This window comes from Nansenia antarctica (genome assembly GCF_963989245.1).
Source record: "Nansenia antarctica genome assembly, chromosome: 1".
Classification (NCBI taxonomy): Eukaryota; Metazoa; Chordata; class Actinopteri; order Argentiniformes; family Microstomatidae; genus Nansenia; species Nansenia antarctica.
The window spans coordinates 105,169,207-105,184,488 of NC_137674.1; the positions used below are offsets into that span (position 1 = coordinate 105,169,207).

At 46.7% G+C, this 15,282-nt stretch overlaps 2 protein-coding genes across 2 annotated transcripts in view; one reads left to right on the plus strand and one right to left on the minus strand.

The window, feature by feature from the left end:
* Positions 1-280: 280 nt before the first annotated feature.
* rasl11b (RAS-like, family 11, member B) lies at positions 281-2,113 on the plus strand (the record flags this gene model as incomplete). Its single annotated transcript, XM_080541569.1, has 4 exons — positions 281-398; positions 523-579; positions 740-816; positions 1,622-2,113. 4 exons carry the CDS (start codon positions 281-283, stop codon positions 2,111-2,113), a joined length of 744 nt encoding a protein of 247 aa, XP_080397695.1.
* A 3,367-nt stretch (positions 2,114-5,480) lies between these two features.
* Positions 5,481-15,282, minus strand: part of scfd2 (sec1 family domain containing 2) — a 22,749-nt gene continuing 12,947 nt past the window's right edge. Inside the window, exons 2-4 of the mRNA XM_080541701.1 lie at positions 13,826-13,960; positions 6,965-7,084; positions 5,481-5,611 (exon numbers count right to left, since the gene is read on the minus strand). Of these exons, the coding sequence (XP_080397827.1) occupies positions 5,519-5,611; positions 6,965-7,084; positions 13,826-13,960 (348 nt within the window). The 3' untranslated portion in view covers positions 5,481-5,518. The remainder of the gene's footprint in view (positions 5,612-6,964; positions 7,085-13,825; positions 13,961-15,282) is intronic.

Here is a 15,282-nt window from a genome sequence, read left to right on the forward strand (position 1 = left end):
GCAGGGAGCAGTGCGAAGCCTGCTGCTGCCCAGTAGCCAATCAGCTGGGAGCACAGCTCCGGTAGTCTATAAAAGCCAGCGGCTCCCCACTGGGAGACATTCATTCAGTGAACTCACGTTAGGAACAACGAAGTGTAAAACTCGAACGAACGAACCGAATTCGTTGTCATTTCGGACTTTCTCTGTCTCTGGATTAATTTCACTTTTCGACATCTCTCAAGAGAAAAAAAAAATCTCTGGATTTTTGGAGTTGTGAAAAAACAAAGGAATTTAAGCCAAAATGCGTCTGACCCATAACATGTCGACCATCGTGGAGTTCGCGACCACAGACTGCTGCTGCCCGCTGAACCGGGTCATGAAGATCGCCGTGATAGGCGGCAGTGGGGTGGGAAAAACAGGTCAGTTTGCTAACGAACAACCCTCCGATGTTTTATTTCATTGTTCAGATCAGACTGTCTAAACATTGTGCATTTGTGGAAAATCATTCGACTAACTTGTTTCCTTTTCTTCCTCGTTTTCCAGCGCTGGTCGTCCGATTCTTGACCAGACGGTTCATCGGCGACTACGAGAGAAATGCTGGTGAGTTACTCATTTATTTAGACACATGCAATTTCTAGAGCAAACCAAACCGCACACAATAAGTGAATAGTTGTTTTCAAAATACATGATCAGATGTTTAATCGTTGTTTCAAAATACAGATCAGATGTTTAATCGTTGTTTTTGTTCGTGTCACAACAGGTAACCTTTATTCAAGAGAAGTCGATGTAGACGGGGAGCAAGTAGCGATCCAGGTCCAGGACACGCCGGGTGTTGATGTAAGTCCACTTTCTTTCTTTCTCAGTCCTTCTTTGGTCGAGTCAGCTCTCAAGCTTGGGGTTGACCTTTCTTGTGACAGCTGCTTTTTAGTGTCCAAAAAACATTAAGTAGTCTAGCAGAGTCACTGTGCTTTCTATGTTTTATACATGGAGGGGGAGGGGGGGATCACTCATTGAACTCCCTAGAAAAAGCTGTCTAAATGGGCTACAGGGTGAACACGTTGGAGAGGGCTAGGGAGAACTGTTGGTTGGAAAGCTTATTGATGCATAAACAGGCTGGTTGGTCGTTAGAATAACGGACAGCCAGATTAAGCTACTTTTGAAAAAGGCTACTTTCACTGCTCTGAAAAGACAGACTGCATAATATGTGTCCATACTGGACGCTGAGCCCTCATTCTCTGGTTCCTCCCTACTCTGGGCATCGGTCCAAACCCGAGTTTCTTTTTTCCCCTTCTTCCCTCTTAAGTAGTCTTGTAGTCTAGCCATCTAATTTCCCATTCCGAGTAACGGATGTCTGAGCCAGGGGTAAACGATACCCCACTCCTGGCCCCTCAGTCACCCTCACCTCACTGTTCCCCTGGCTTTAACTCTGCAAAGCAGGGACATTCAGTAACAGTATAGCCCACTGTCTGACTAGGAAAGGCATGTCTACTCCTTTTAAGAAAATCTGTTGCGTAATGGTCGAGGAAAAAAAAAACATTTCATCTGGTTTGAATTGGCTCGTTAGGGCTGCTGCTCTCTCTTAATTTCTTGTCATAATCGACCGTACCCCTAACCACCATCTCCTCCCGTTTACCTCCCTCAGATGTCCGGTGACATCAGCCTCCCCGACCATGTGACCTGCTCCATCCAATGGGCCGACGCCGTGGTGCTGGTCTACTCGGTGACAGACCGCCGCAGCTTTGACCTGATTACCCAGCTGCACCAGCTGGTGGCTCGGGTGGGCGGGGCCAGCGTGCCGCCGGTCATCCTGCTGGCCAATAAGGCGGACCTGCTGCACATGCGGCGCGTGGACGCCCAACAGGGCCCCCTGCTGGCCGCCGCCCTGGGCTGCTCCTTCTACGAGGTGTCGGCGAGCGAGGACTACAGCCAGGTGCACGGAGCCTTCCACAGGCTGTGCGGCCAGCTAGCCAAGCAGAGCCCCCCGCCCTCCTCCCACGCCCCCCCCAGCGGAGGAACCACCGAGAAGAGACGCTCGCCCCTCATCCCCAGGCCCAAGTCCCCCAACATGCAGGACCTGAAGAGGCGCTTCAAGCAGGCCCTGTCGGCCAAAGTGAGGACTGTCACCTCGGTGTGAAGAAGCTTCTGGAACGAGGCTACTAGGTTGGGTGGTCCAAGCGGTGGTCCATCGATCGTTCGAAAAAAGGAAGGCAGTTGGAAGATTCAACGTCTTGCGGTTAAACGTCTCGTCTGACTCAAGAAGCCTGCCGTGACATGTGGTGAGCAACAGTGACTGTCCTTACAGAGACAACATGGCGGTTGTTGAACTTTGACCCCCTGGGTCCTGTCTGTGACTGGTGGGGGTAGGGGAGGGGGGGGTCACGACCATCGGGGTGGGCAGGTGTCAGCCCATCTCTGGCGGTCACTTGTTTGAGACACTCCCGTCTGCAGCCGTCTGGTGTGAAGGGCAGCAGCTGCACGGCGTTGGCACTGTGCTCCAGGCCCCCACCGAGGCGCCACCACAGGGCCCAGAGAGGGAAGGCCTGTCCTGGGTTGAATGCAGCCTACAGACGCACCAGATGAACCGACATCTGAACACTGAGCACCGTTTCCTCTTGGCAACAAGCAAGGCCTTCAAGGACACTGATGCGTGGCTTATTTTTAAAGTCAGTGCCCCGTTGTGCCAGTTATTTTTGCGCCGACTGTCTGCCGCTGCATGGCAACACTGACAACGGTATCGACGACACACAAGTGAGGTGTGTTAGATTTTGTCACGTTTCATTATCTGCAAGTGCACTCCTTAGTACCACAGCCAAAACCATCACCGTGCCTATATATGCCAGTGAACAATGAGTGGAGGGCAGTCTCATAGCAGGGACTGGTGGTGGGGAGCGTGTGGGAAAGGATGCACTTTTTGTTTTGTTTTTGAAGCACTTTAAGAAAGCCAGAAAGGCTCACTTTCTTTTTAATTTATTTGTTTAACTTTGAAATAAAAATGTTGACTTCATGATGACTCATGTCTTGTGACTCACCTTCTGTTAAAGGGTATTATACGTACACAAAATGCACATGCATGAACCAGACAATGAAATCACTAAGCTCTCAAGATTTAAAACCGTTCCTTCAAAGGGAAAATAAACCTGTGAAGGACAATAAAACATGAGGCAAAGTGTAGGCTATATAAGGTGCATGCATGACATTACTTAATTTGAGGTGTTTTTAATCCCAGACACTAAAATGGATGCAAATGCTTAGTAAATGTGGGATCTAAGCAGGGCCGGATGCTCTTATGTAATTTCTACCCATTGATTGACACTCCGCAGGCTCTGCCTCAAAGAAGCTGCTCCTAACCGCCCCTACACGCAGTCTGCTCAACTCTCCACATAGTATAATACCATCAACCGTTCCAAAACCAGAGGCATGGACTGTTAAATGATGTTGACTCCAGAGACTCTCCACAGCAGACCACGACTGGGAGGGAGAACAGGACCATCCTTCTCTGTTGGCTCCGACTTCAGAATCCAAACTTGTTGGCCACACAGACACAAGCTGCATGTCGTTAATATAATAATACATTCGATTTCTAACATGCTTTCGATTTGTTCAATGAATCACAAAGCGCCATATACAGCTTGAAGGCATTAAGAACACAAGAAACACAAACCAAAGTGTCTGGGGCCTGTCGTCAATGAGGGACGACATGAAAGTCTTGTCTAAAGAGGTGTGGTTTTAGTCCTGGTTGGAAGGAGGAGAGGGTGTGGGGTTGGTGGAGGCTTTCTGACTCAGAGGCTCTCTTTCAAAGTCCACCCTACTTAGAATGCATGGGCGACACACTGCTTGGTTGGCAGTGTTGCCAGATTGGGCATGTTCCCGCCCAATTGGGCTACTTATGATCACACTGGGCAGCTTTTAGACTGGTTAGGCTGGAAAACAATCCCATCTGGCAACCCTGTTGGTTGGATGTGGTGAACATTGGAAGGCAGCCATGGAGGAGCTCTAATGAAAGCCTATGGAGGCTGGGGACACACGCACTGGCAGTCTCTCAATATCCTTACGTGTGTGTGTGTGTGTGCACATGTGTGTGTGCACATGTTTCCATCGGGTGTCTGCTGGACAGGAATAAGGGGGAGATGTTTGTTTACAGTGTGTGTGTGTGTGTGTGTGCTAACAGTTGAAATTCGATTAGAGAATCCTGAACAGCCTGTTCCCATCCACACTGCCAGACTGGCCTCAGCCAGCCAGCACCAGAGCCTGACACACTCCCACGCCTGAGAGAACATTCACCTCTAGACGTCCACACTAGCAGACCACCTACGACACATGCCGCGCGGCCAATACGACGATTTCTTCACTGAGGGTACGCCAGGGTGGGCATTGTAACAGAAGAAGACAGAGACTGAGATCAGATGAAAAGGTTTAGGTCCATGACCTTGAGTGCTGAACACTGTTATTTGAGTGTCTAGAAAAGCGCTATAGAAGTCTAATGTATTATATGCTAGAGGAGAGAAGAGAAGAGAGAAGAGGAGGGGAGAGGAAAGAAGAGAAAAGCAAAGCAGAGCACAGGATAGAGGAGAGGAGAGATTGTGTGAAAGTGACAGCCGAGTGTGAATGAGTTGTTGGCAAGCGTAGACAGTGTGAAACAGGGTTTGTTCATTCTGCTGTCGACATCTACCAGCATGCGGACCAGTATGGTGTGAACGTGGTGTGAATGGACCCTTTTAGGGAAGTGTGTATTCTGGTCTGCCTGTGGGGGTCAGATCTCAACACCCCCCAGCCTGTCACTTCACACCTTCACCTGTAATGAGCTCCTGAGTATGATGGGCGCGTTAGCCCCTCCGTCATAACAACCCTACAGCTCACACAAACACACACACACACACACACATACACACGGGCATGTACTAACGCACGTACGCATGTGTGTTTGTGCGCGCACACACACACACACACATACACGGGCATGTATTGTACCAACGCACGTACGCATGTGTGTTTGTGCACACACACACACACACATACACACACACACACACACACGCTAACGCTCAATAACTCCATTTCACAAGGCTTCAAACATTTCAAATATATTCAGTTTATTTAACTTACTCAAGTTTAAGGCAAACAAACAAATACACACCGTAACCTTCTTATTGACATTTTGTCTATGTCTTTAGTTATCTTATGACAAATTGAATAAAGTTTAGATTCTGTAGAGGTTTTTAGTAACGAGAGCATCTAAATACTTAAACACCTGATTTAAGGGGAAGAAGGAGGGACACATTTGAACCTAACAAATATAATAACCAAACATATAGGAATGCTTCTGTTAGTGTTTCTTCTCTATTTCTGTCGTTTCATTTGTAAACCTCCACCTATGTTCACCACACCCCTGCCCCCCCACCCCACCCAGCCAACCCTCTACCTCACTGTTGCCTATCATTACTCCTCTCCACACCCTCACAACTGTCTGTGCATGTGTGGGTGTATGTTTCCTTGCGTGCATGGTATGCGTACGGGTGTGTGTGTGTGTGTGTGTGTGAGGTCACACTCCGATGTCAGGCACCAGTCGCTGGGTGGTAAAGAGCAGCTCAGGGACGTCTGTGGGTCTCAGCAGTCTGGTGGACATGACCAGCACCTGAGAGAGAGGGAGGGTAGAGAAAGGGAGGGGGGAGGGAGAGAGAGAGGGAGAGGGAGAGGGAGAGGGAGAGAGAGTAGGAGGGGGAGGGTGAGGGAGAGACAGACAGACACACAAGTCAATTATGATGTCTGAAAACAGCTCTGTTCTTAGGGTGTGTGTTAAGGTCAGAGTGTGTGGTGAGGTCAGACTGTGTGTGGGCCACCATGGGATGAGAGTCGTACAAGGTTTCTCTGTCTTCTGCTCTTCTGATTACAGATTTCTTCCCCACATAGAGGCTTTGATCCTGGGCAGCAGGCCTCTCATTCTCCCTCCCCTCCATCTCCATGCCTCTCATTAACCCTGCCCACGGATTATTATACAACCCACAGTGTATAGACTTAGCTCAGACTGCTCATGTAAAACATTTGACACACACACACGTAGTGTTTTGCATCTTGGCTATCATGCAATACACACTCAGAACCAAATGCAAAACACACACGCAAAACACACACACACACACACACACACACACACACACACTGACAAGTAGTACCAGTGTCTGTATGCGAATGTTAGATAACACTCTCCCATCTCTGTCACTCCCAGTCTTTTATTTGAGAATAGAAGTCAGTGTGTGTGTGTGTGTGTGTGTGTGTGTGTGTGTGTTTCAGTTGATGCAAATGCTCATGTTGCTAGAGACCATTACCTCATTCATTACCTCATTCTCACCATGGTTCTCACAATGGTAATCAAATGGACTGTACTTACATAACGCCTTATTCCAAGCGCTTTACAATGGCCTCTCATTCACCCATTCACACACACATTCACACTCCAATGGCGGCAAGCTACCGTGCAAGGCGCCGGGCCGCTCATTGGGAGCAATTTGGGATTCAGTGTCTTGCCCGAGGACACCTCGACACGTGACCATCTAATGATCGAACCACCAACCTTGCGATCATTAGACGACGGCTCTACCTACTGTACCTATGTTGCTCCTGCTGTAATAGCGCTACCTGTGTTTTTTGAAGGCGCTCCACTTATATCATATATAAGTGTAAGTGTATAATGTATATAATATAATATAATATAATAATATAACTTATAATAATAAGTGTATATAATCTAAGTGTAAATATATATATGATATTAGTGTCACTAATGTCCAGCATACACACACGCCTCACAGTCATGAGGACACACAGCGTGACGTAGCGACACACCTGCAGGCTAAACACACCAGGACAACACTGCCCAGACAGAGCCTCCTCTCAACTCTCCTTCTTCTTCTTTCATTTCTTTTCTTTTCTTTTTCTTTATCTCTCTCTCTCTCTGGGGTTTGATTGACAGCTGGTGCATGCCTCTCACCTGAGCGCCTGGCTTGTGGGCGGCGACCACTTCTCTGACCAGTCGGAGCTCGGAGGGAGTGACTCCTCCCACCAGGAAGAGGAAGAGCAAGGCGTGGTCGCTGGGGTGTGGTCGGCTCACCTGGGGAGGGGGAGGGAAGAGACACGTGAATACCATAAAAATAGTTTCATTTTATTTTTTATTATTATTCAGAAACCCTTCATGAGCAGCAATCGTGGAGACAGATTATTGTAGTTATTCGGAGCAGTTATTTAGACTCATTTTCTCTCTCTCTGTCCTCCCCACTCCCTCCCTCCCCCTCCCTCCCTCTCCCCCTCTCCTTCCCTCCCTCCCCCCTCTCTCTGGAATGAGTCACTGGCCAGCTGAAAGGTTGCGTTGTGGTCACAGTGGAGTCCCCAGCACCGCAGTCAACCTCCCACACTGCGTTGTTTGACGTCTAGGATGCCTTCCCTGGACTACACTGGGCAGAAGAACAGCCCTGGTTCAGACAAAGAGCCTCTGTCCAGTGTGGGCTTGCCTGGTCCAGTGTGGGCTGTGCTTCCCATGGGTAAAGACATACTGGTGTTCATTTGAACTGGGCTTCTTTGGTGCCACATATACAGTACTGTTTACTTGGCCGTTTACTATACAGTACTGTTTAGTTTAGCTATGTTTTAGCTACACCTGACTCCTGCACTAACTTCTTGTTCTTGGTCTGATATACAAAAACCTGATAACCCCCCGCCCCCCGCCAAAAACTAAAAGAAAGAACAAATCTATTCATCATTTTTGTCACATAAATATTACGTTATATAAAGATTTATAAAAACAGAAAAAAGTATGATTAATCTGTTAATCTATTCATCCCTTTTGTCACATAAATGTTATGTTTTCTATAAAAAGATCATTTTCTATAAAAAAAATGTTTTGGGGGGGTTGTTGTTTTTTTCTTTCTGTTTAAAGCTGCCAGCCTGTTTATCTGCTGCCATCATAGAGAACACGTTGAAGCTGCGGCTCCCGCTGCATGGACATGCACCTGGACATGAGAGTGAGTCATGGGCCGCTGCGCCCGCCTGCCTGCTGGGTGGGATTGGCTGAGGTCGCAGTAATGGCTGGTTGCTATTGGCTGCGGAGCGGCGGGCCACGGCCCCTCATGTTGGCTGTGAATGCTGCCGGAGCAATCAGAGCTACGGGGGGCGGGACTGAATCAGGGGTGGTCAGCCACGTGCTGCTGGACCAGGCAGGGGCTGTGTGTGCTGGGCCTGGCTCAACATGTGTCTCGCACAGGGTGGGTGTGTGTGTGTGTGTGAGAGAGAGAGAGAGAGAGAGAGAGGTGGAGAGAGAGAATGAATAAGTGATTTTCATAGAAACTGAATATGTGAATCTGGCCAATGTGCAAACATGTGTGGCTGTGAGACTGGTCCTGTGACCATGAGCGTGTCTATTAATATATATCTATATTCATGTGTAGAGGTGTGGACTACCTGTTATTATTTTGTCATTATTATCTCTATCTTTAGATTGTACAGAAGCAAATACCTGCCAAAAAAATACATTTGGAATGCAAATGTGAAAATGATGAATCAGTAAGATGTTTGCGTTTTAATTTTCATGTTCGAGTAATTATTCCGTTTTTTTGGCATTTGACATTTCTTTCTTGTCTATGTCCTGAGACAGAGAACCCTGCCATATTGAAAAAAAGTAAAATGATTAAAACATAAATCAATGTCCTCATTTGTAATGGCTTTTCATTATCTTAAAGGCAAGCTTTGTGAGAAAAAGAAAATGTTAACTCAATGTTCAATTTGACAATGTAGAATGTTTTACTTATCCAGCGGCGCTTAAAACTGCCCTGGTTAGACCCACCCTGAAAAAAAGTAACCTAGATCCTTCTGATCCCAAAAACTGTAGACCAATATCAAATCTCACTTTTCTAAGCAAAATTTTAGAAAAGGCAGCGTATAGACAGCTTCATGAATTCCTAGTCTTAAATAATAGGTATGACCCACTTCAGTCAGGTTTCCGATCATACCACAGCACAGAAACCGCTTTGCTTAAGGTAACAAATGACCTTAGGATAAATGCAGACTCGAAAAAACTCTCGATTCTTGTACTCTTAGACTTAAGTGCAGCCTTTGATACGGTAGACCATTCCATACTTATTGAGAGACTTGAAAACTGGGTTGGCCTCTCAGGTCCGGTCTTGAACTGGTTCAGGACTTACCTGGCTGACCGAGACTACTTTGTAGCCCTTGGTGACCATAAGTCAAAAAATTATAGCACAACCTGTGGAGTTCCCCAGGGGTCCATTTTAGGACCGTTGCTCTTTAGCCTATACATGCTACCCCTCAGTTCTGTTATCAAGAAGCATAGCGTTAACTACCACAGCTATGCTGACGACACTCAGCTTTATATCTCAGTAACTCCCAACGACTACAAGATGATTGACCACCTGATAGATTGTATTGCCGATATTAATATTTGGATGACACAAAACTTTCTCCAACTCAATCAAGAAAAAACAGAGGTATTGATCATTGGCGAGAAAACTGGGAGAGAGAAATTATCTGCACACTTGAAAACACTAGCTCTTAACACTAAGTGTCAGGCCAGGAATCTTGGTGTCATAATTGACTCAGATCTAAATTTTGAAACTCATATTAATAATACTATTAAAACATCCTTTTACCATCTAAGAAACATTACTAAGGTACAATCATTTCTCTCCCAGGCAGACACTGAAAAATTAATGCATGCGTTTGTTACTAGTAGGCTAGATTACTGTAATGCTCTCCTGACAGGTCTCCCCAAAAAAATGATAAATAGACTACAAATGGTTCAAAATGCTGCTGCTCGTGTCCTTACTAGGACCAAACGAAGAGCGCACATCACACCTGTCTTGAGATCACTACACTGGCTCCCTGTCAGTCATAGAATAGACTTTAAGATCCTTTTACTAGTTTATAAATCACTTCACTGTGATGCACCCAATTACATGGTGGACATGCTCATAAGATACACACCAGCTAGACCCCTACGGTCTAGTGGCACGGAACTTTTAATAGTGCCAGAGGCTAGGACAAAGAGATTTGGAGGATCAGCTTTTAGCATATATGCTCCTAGATTGTGGAACACCCTACCTGAGGGCCTGAGGTTGTCTAAAACTCAGGACATTTTTAAGCGTGACCTCAAAACCTACTTATTCAATGTCGCCTTTTGATACTACGGGAGACATTGGACATTATAGAACTAGGATCACTAGGCCATTACACCATACTCGTGTTTTGAGATTTGTGTTGACAGGAAAATGGACCCGGGTGCTGATGAGGCACTCTCAGCTCCAAATAGCACCTAGAGCAGTACTGGAACCGGTACAAGGGTGTACCAGGACCACCATCAGGTTGTATTGCTGTCATCTTTATTGTCTTTATTGTGTTGTTGCATCATAACTATGCCTAAGATTCTCTTTTGGCAGGACCTGTGACCATCCGGATGCAGAACGATGCAAATATAACACTAAATTTATGGACAGAGTGTACGCCGATAATATGCAAGGAATTTTTCCTGGATACATGGTGTACAGGTTTTTGCCCTTGCTTGCTTGCTTTGTGCCGGTGGTCCTTGGCCTCCCCTTGGGGACCGCTGGGTACTGGTAGGCAAACTGGCTAGTAGTCGCTCTATTGGTAGAGGGCTGCAAGGGAATTTTTTCCTGGCTACATAGTATACAGGTTTTTACTTTTGCCTGCTCGCGGCTCTGTCAGTATTGATTGATTGACTGATTGACTGAACATTTTCATTGTGTGAAGCGCATTGAGTTGCATCTTGTAAGAAATGCGCTATACAAATAAAATTTGATTTGATTTGATTTTGATTTAGTACACGTGACATTCAGATCCTATCTGATCAAACCAATAACAATGCTCCCAATATAATGTCCTCATCATCATGCATCCCCTGAGCCAGAATGAAAATCTAATTTGGCTTTTCAATGTGATGTCCTCAATATGTCAAATGTGTCAGTCAGACACTGTGGGTGGGGATTTGGTAGAAGGGGGTGGGGGGCAGAGAGAGGTAAACCTCTTCGGGTGGGTTTCTAACTGGGTGTTGTCCATATCACTGGATGCTGAGATACCTATTACCATGACTACCCATCATGAATGGAGATGTCGACCAGTGCGTCACCATGACTACCCATGGTGAATGGAGATGTCGACCAGTGCGTCACCATGACTACCCATGGTGAATGGAGATGTCGACCAGTGCGTCACCATGACTACCCATGGTGAATGGAGATGTCGACCAGTGCGTCACCATGACTACCCATGGTGAATGGAGATGTCGACCAGTGCGTCACCATGACTACCCATGGTGAATGGAGATGTCTACCAGTGAGTCGCCATGGTTGTCCAGCAGAGAGCCTGCGGCTGACAGAGGTGGACAGACGTGTGTGTTAGTGACGTGCCGGTGGGTCAGAGACCCGCGGTGTTGGAGGCTTACCCACGGGTCAGACGGGCTCGGGTCAACACAACATAACAGTGAGATCGTGTTGTGCAGGTTCTGGTCAAATTGTTTGGGCTAATCAAACGTAGGCTGTTATGGATCCTACTTTTCCCATAATTCATAAATTATGATTAATGTTTATTTTTTAAAAATATATATACGGTATATATATATATTTTTACGAGTTCTGGTTGGGTTCTGATCGTGGCTCAGACCGTGTCTATGAAACTGTGGGGCGGGTGTGTGTTCATAAACAACCTCCCCCATGCCTCCCTAATGTGCACGCTACTGCAGGGATGCAGTGTACCTTCCGGCACATTAGACTGAGATGAAAGTAGAAAGTAGCAGATAATCACCTACAGTACACGTCCAGGCTTTCAACCTATTTCTGTCAGAATGTACTGTAATCTGTAAACCCACCAGCCAATTACAGATAGCCGACTGAAGTAACCTGAACACGTGGACTGTACATAGGATGCACTCTGCACACTGTCAACAGCAGTCGCTCTGTTGAACAACAATAATATCTAATTTCGCGTTACAAAATGGATATTAGCAGGTATAGGCTACATGGTTCATCTGCTAACCTCAGGAGAGAAGCACACAGTGTCTACATGGAGGAGGTAGAGCAGCAGGAGAGAGAGAGGGAGGAGAAAGGGCAGCCAAGTGGAACAAAACACATCATTAGATTTACTAAGAGAGAACAACTCAGAAACGACACACACCCACACACCCACACACCCACACACGCACACGCACACGCACACGCACACGCACACACACACACACGCACCTTTTGTGAGTGAGCTAAATGTGGGGTGGCAGTCAAGGAGCCAGGGAGTCTGCGTGCTACAGAGAGTCTGTCTAAACAAGGACTTGAAAGGAGGAACGAACACACACACACGCACACACACACACACACACACACACACATACACACACACACACACACACACACACACACACACACACACACACACACGGACACACACACCTGAAGAGAAGAACAGTTCTAGAGGCTCGAGGGGAGAGCCAGCTAGAGGTGCAGCTCAGAGCTGCATCAGGACAGGTCATTACAGTTTAAGGACAGACAGTGTTTTAAAGCTCCAATATGCTGCTGGTCTGAGCCGTAACATAGTGCTGAATGGCCGTAACAAATCGGTAGATTGCTAAAGAACATTAGTTGAGGAGTTTTTTAACATTTTGTTGGTTTACAATTTTACTATGCACACAATTGCCGCGATTAGAAAACGTAGAAATCGCAAAACTCCACGCCATTTAAGTACAATGGGTTTTAAACCGGGGTAGTGGTGGTCTAGGCGGGGATAGTGAGTTCGATTGATGGTCGGAAGGCCATGGGTTTGAATCCTGGCTGGAACAACATCACCACTCGTGTGCCCTTGAGTAAGGCGGTAAGGCACTCAGCCCTCAGTTACTCCAGGGAGAACGCCCCTGTAATCTCTAATTGTACGTCGCTTTGGATTAAAAGCGTCTGCAAAATGGTAAAGCTGTGCATGGTCTTATACAGGAGAAGCATGTGGAGGTTTCAAAAGGAGGTTTGACTGTATGGAGGTTGTGTGCCGTGCTGTGTGTGACTCCATGGAGGTTTTATGGGTCAGAAGGTGACTTTTATGGTACCAACCAATAAAATGTCTGGGTTGGCTGTTTGTGGGGTACGGTTTAATGTCTGAGACAGTGGACCATTACATAAGCAGTCTAATTCTCCACACAGACTGTAGTCACCTTGTTTAACTGAGCCCAGATGTGGGGAGGCCATACAGCCTGTGGTGGATATGTCAGACACAACCTCAACATCTCCATGTCTCCCTGCCCCCCACCTTCACATCCCTCAGCCCCAGACCTGCTTATGACCTGGGCCTCACAGCTAGCCCTCAGACAAAACACCCTCTGACTATCTGTATGTATGTGTGTGTGTGTGTGTGTGTGAGTGAGAGATTATTTTTTTGTACTTTTAAAAACTCTCTATAAAACTTTATTTGAACACAGGGTCATATAACAAAGGTGCAGCAAACCAGGGCCGCACAATCGTCTCACCTTGAGACAGGAAGAGAGAATGCATGTGTGTCTGTCTGGAGTGTTAGTGAGACTGCGTGAGTGTGTGAGTGTGTGTGTGCGTGTGTGTGTGTGTGTGTGTCTGTGTGTGTGTGTATGTATGTATGTAGGTGTGTATGCATGTAAGTCTGTGTGTGTGTGTGTGTGTACAGTATGTATGTGTGTGTGCGTGTGTGTGTATGTACAGTATGTATGTGTGTGTATGCGTGCGTGAGTGTCTTTGTGTGTGTGTGTGTGTGTATATGTGTGTGTGTGTGTGTATGTACAGTATATATATATGTATGTGTGTATGTGTGGTGTGTGTCTCACCTTCATGAACATACTGAAGCCGGTCTTCAGCAGGTCCGTCAGGCCTCCAGACATGTGCTCCAGGTCGGGACACTCCCGCCGCTCCGGGTGGAACACCTCCTCCAGAACCTGCCTCAGGAACGGCCGGTACGTGGCCTGGGGAGCAACGCCACAGAGGAGGTCAACACACAGGTCAACACACAGGACACCACACAGGACACCACACAGGACACACACAGGTCAACACACAGGACACCACACAGGACACACACAGGACACACACAGGATACACACAGGCGGCTGTGATTTATGTTAAAGGGTTATTTTGGTTATGAAGGACTGACGGAATAATAGATGGATGCATCTCATACCAAACATGGTATAGGTGTGTTTTGTTTTTATTTATTGGTTTTTAATTTATTTTATTTGAATTAGAATACAATGAAGGCTATAAAATGAACATGTATGAATATGTATAGCTATGATTGTATTTAAAATAATATTTGTATAATAAAAGATTTTAAAAATAAAAAATAAATAAAAGAGCCGCCGTCTAATGATCGCAAGCTTGACAGATCTGCGGTTCGAGCCCCGGCTGGCCACATGTCGAAGTGTTCCTTGGGCAAGACACTGAACCCCAAATTGCTCCCAGTGAGCGGGCCGGCACCTTGCATGGTAGCTTGCCTCCATTGGTGTGTGAATGGGTGTGTGAATGGGTGAATGAGAGGCCGTTGTAAAGCGCTTTGGATAAAGGCGCTATATAAATGCAGTCCATTTACCATTTATGCAGTCCATTACACACAGGTCAACACATAGGACACACACAGGACACACACAGTACAACACACAGGACGAACACAGAACACACACAGGACACACAGGACACACACAGTTCAACACACAGTACAACACACAGGACACACACAGTACAACACACAGTACACACACAGTACAACACACAGTACAACACACAGGACACACACAGGACACACACAGGACACACACAGTACAACACACAGGACAACACACAGGACACACACAGGACACACACAGTACAACACACAGTACAACACACAGGACACACACAGGACAACACACAGGACACACACAGGACACACACAGTACAACACACAGTACACACACAGGACACACACAGTACAACACACAGGACACACACAGTACAAGAACACACAGGACACACACAGGACACACACAGTACAACACACAGTACAACACACAGGACAACACACAGGACACACACAGGACACACACAGTACAACACACAGGACACACACAGGACACACACAGTACAACACACAGTACAACACACAGGACAACACACAGGACACACACAGGACACACACAGTACAACACACAGGACACACACAGGACACACACAGGACACACACAGTACAACACACAGGACAACACACAGGACACACACAGGACACACACAGTACAACACACAGTACAACACA